Here is a 3,937-nt window from a genome sequence, read left to right as displayed (position 1 = left end):
CCCGCCCGTGCGTGTGGAGGAAAGAGGCCAACACGCCACCACAATTTTCGGGCGCGGAAAATAAAGAATCGGCCGCGCGTTCAAACTCAATAACACACGTACGACCAATACGACGGCGGCAAAGAGCCTTGCAATAACACAGGCAAAGTCCCTTCGTCATGCTCCAAACACCGGTCATTGCAAACGCTCAACCTCCGCCGTCGAGCGCTGCAGCAGGCACAGCGTCCCAGCAGGAGCAGCGGCGGGCGGCTCCAGGAGGCCGGCATGAGGGCCACTGGGGGCCGGCACCACCATGGCAACACTAGAAGAAGCGCTTGAAAGCAGATAGGCGCCTCCGCTCCTCTCAATGTTGCCAATTGTGCCCGCGGCGCCGGGCTGGGCTGAACGGGCTACATACTGTAGCTACATACAGGGCGTCATGTACGTAACCGCGTATGGCCCGCATGGCCAGCCGGACGGTCAGCCTGCCTCTGGCCGTCGCGAACCGAGCCCTGTTTGTTTACCAGAGGGGCCGCAGCAGCTGCAGCGCGCCCGCGCCTGGCCTGGCGGCAATGACGTCACCGGACCACGCCCCGCCCCGCCCGCAGCGCCACGGGCTTGACCGCGCGCAGTGTCAAGTAACAAGGCCATTCGGTACATTTCGGTGGGATTAGCGCCCCCCTACCCTTCCCCCCTTTTCTCTGCTGCTCAAAAGAGTTCGCAAGCAGAGCCGGGTGTAAGAGACGATGTGGTACTATACTCACGTCTGGGTGGTCTTTTACAGGGACGTAGACTTTCTCTGTTAACGTTGTCGGAGGACCCTGCGCTTCGGGCAGGACGAGCGGCTCTTTCTTCATTCCGTTTATTTGGAATAAATTCGCCCGAACCCTGGCAATTTCTGCAACAGAGGAGGAAAAGAGAACACGGATCAATAATTATGTATTTATTGAGGCACTTCAGCAGCAGCAACAGCGGCAGCAAGACGTCGTAACGCGAATCAAGTGCCTCACTGTCCCTGGCGTGTCGGCCGATGTCGGCACACTTGATGCGCAGGCGCAACCCCTGCTGCACCACAAGAGGAGCCGGTATGGCACGGCACGCGTCAGGGTATGAATGAATGGGCGGCAAGTGGTCCTCGGCCCCGCCCCGCCCCGCCCCGCCCGGCAACACAAAAGACCAGTGGCGTGGCGGGGCGCGGTGGGCCCGAACAGGTATACAGAGTAATCCCAGGTGAGCGCACAACAGCATAGCGCCAAAACAACACGCACGGCTGCACGCCCGACACGCCACTCAGGAGGTGGTGGGGGCGCCGCCGGTCCGTCTGGGGCTGCATTGGCGAAAAAGAAGAGCAGAAGCAGAAGCAGCAGCAGGTGGGGGTGCAGCAGCAAGCGCAGAAGCACGCGCGCGGGGCAGAAAGAGAGATAGGGGATAGATAAAAGGCTGACGGAGAGTTGGCAGCGCTACAGTTGGCGCGTGCCGCCGTATCAATGACAGCCCGGGGAGGGGACCGGGGAGGGGGCACCACTTATCAGCAGGACTCACCTCCCTCCCCCACTCCGGCCCCCGCCTCGCCCCTATACTCAATCAGCTGACGGCTCCGAGGGGAGGGAGGGAGGGAGGGGGGCCCGGCGGCGGCAAGCGCGAGCCGCACGCACGCTGCTGGAACAGGCGGCGCCAAGCGCAGCGCACTATCAACGAAAACCGCGCACGGACTGGAGGAGTACGCAAAGGAAACATCCGGCGCGGGGCGGGGCGGGGCGCCCGCTAGTCTTCCGAACGGGTACATGCGACACACGGGCGCCCAGCTTTTACCTCGCTGATCAGCATACAAGGCCCTCCTGCTGCAGCCGCCCGAGCCGCCCGGACCGGGCTGGCGGGCAGGCCAGGCAGGCAGCCACGACTGTTGTGCGTCGCGGTGTGGAACGCAGTACAATTGGATCCCCCCGCCCAGCCCCGCCACACCACGCTACGCCCTTTGATCGAGCCGACTTGGGTTTGCCTCTGCACTGCTCCGCACACACATACATGCGCACCGCACACAGCACACACTGCATACACAGATCCGGGGGGTGGGGGAGAGGGGGCCCGTGTAGTACCTGCACTGGAACGACAACAACACAAACCCGCGGAACAGGGCGCGCGCAAATGAAACAAAATAAAAACATACACGAAAATAAAATAAACACGACAGCCTTTACCCTGGAAGGGCCTACTGGCTCTGATGCAGTGACCTCCATTCCGCTCTCTGCCGGCACAGAAAGCTGCTAAAATCGACCGTGGTCGAATCAGATTCCTCCTGGTCTCTGGCTGGAGAGGGAGAGGTCTGGCCTGCAGCCTGGTGGGGCGGGGCGGGGCCGCTGGTCACACGGCTGGGCGGAGCCGCGAGGCGGAGGAGAGCATCCTTGGCCGACATCGCCTGCTGCACCACGGCGCTGCACCGCGCTGCACAACAGAGCCTGCCTGACCATCTGGTGCAAGTCTCCCTCTCCGCGGATTCGGTTGTCCGCCTCTTGGAGCAGCCGGCGCGGCTGGAGCCGCTGCTGCGAAGGCTGCGCGGGCACGGGCCCATGGCCGCGGCTGATCCTGTATCCATCGCCGTCGTGGATTTTCCCCCTCCTCCTCCACCTCACCTATCCTCCTCCTGCTTCTCCATCTCTCCCCTCTCCTCATCCTCCTCCTGCTGCTCGACATCGACATCGTTGCCGTGCCGAGGCGCAGCCGGTAATGACAGCGCAGCGCGGAGCTCGGAGACGGACCGTTGAAATAAAGGAATTATCAAACGGGCACCTCGTCAATCGGCGCGCCACACGACACGACAACCCAAACCCTGCAATTTGCGCCGCACCGTCGAGACAGCAACAGGAACACTAACTCGAGCAACAAGGTTGCGAGAGGATGAGGATGAAGAGGCGTGTGAGTAAGTGCGGCTTAGAGTCAGAGTTTGCGCGCGGAGGCGAAGCGAAATCTAGAAATGCTCCGCCACTGTTTTGGCCCGCGGCCCTGCCTGCGGCGGCGCCTGGTTGCAGCGACCGTGTCCACATGAACTAAACCGCATCACAGATGAGCCCCCACAGGAGGCCGCCCAACAGACCGCTGTTACACTAACCGCGGATCAGAGCTCTCGCGCAGTCGACATGTTCAGACACCACGACAGTGGCAAGAGTGCACCTCAGGTGAGGTGGTGCGGCCTGCGGTGCCGGCCCGGTGCAGGCCACCATTGCAACTTGCAGGCGCCTTCAGCTGCCCGAGCGGACTCACACACGGTGTGATGCGGCCGCAGGATGGCGCGGCGCCGGTCGCGTATGAGAGCGGCGCTGTACAGCACTGACCCAAATCATGTCGTGTCGGCCCGCGGGGCGCCGGAAGCGCGGTGCGGGTGACGCATGGCCAGCTGCTGCACCTGCAGACGCAAACCCACCGGCAGATGCGCAAGCTTGATGCAGATCATGCCAAAGCTGTATCGCCCGCCGCACCGCGGGCTGCATCTCGCTCCGCTTCTAATCAAACGACTTCCGGTGAACCCCGCCAAACCCCGCGGACCCCCCTTCCCCCCACCACCGACTCGAGCACCACCGAGCAGGTGAAACTAGGTTTCGCAGAAAACGAGCGAGTTAAATATACGGCAGGGAGTAGTTGAGACCGCAACGATATCCTCGCTGCACTACTGTACAGTAGTACGTACCGGGCGCACTGATTGTCGTTTGGATGCATCATGATAACAACTGCTGTGCGGCCCCCACACGTCGGGTGTCGAGGTGGGCGCCGCTAGGATCTCCAAGGAGATGCAGAGAGAGATAGAGGCGGAGGAGGGAGGACCAGGAGGAATGGGGAGGACGAGGAGGGAGAAGAGGACGAGGAGGAAGGAGGAATTTAGAATTTAGAATTTAGAATTTTATTTACGACTAATACAAAAGGGCCTAGTGGCCCCACTGCCGTATCAGCCGGCTCCCATCAATGG

At 61.9% G+C, this 3,937-nt stretch overlaps 1 protein-coding gene across 6 annotated transcripts in view; it reads right to left on the bottom strand.

Moving 5' to 3' along the window:
• The window catches only part of LOC113214707 (protein held out wings), a 63,870-nt gene that overhangs the window by 25,689 nt on the left and 34,244 nt on the right, over positions 1-3,937 (bottom strand). For all 6 annotated transcript variants that reach the window (XM_052274918.1, XM_052274917.1, XM_052274920.1 and 3 more), the window contains exon 2: positions 744-877. In XM_052274918.1, coding sequence (XP_052130878.1) covers positions 744-877 — 134 coding nt within the window. The remainder of the gene's footprint in view (positions 1-743; positions 878-3,937) is intronic.

The sequence above is a fragment of the Frankliniella occidentalis genome, unplaced genomic scaffold (assembly GCF_000697945.3).
Source record: "Frankliniella occidentalis isolate FOCC.00 unplaced genomic scaffold, Focc_3.1 Scaffold465, whole genome shotgun sequence".
In the NCBI taxonomy this organism is placed as follows: Eukaryota; Metazoa; Arthropoda; class Insecta; order Thysanoptera; family Thripidae; genus Frankliniella; species Frankliniella occidentalis.
The sequence above is the reverse complement of the archived record's forward strand: the minus strand, read 5'-3'. Positions and strand labels throughout refer to the sequence as shown.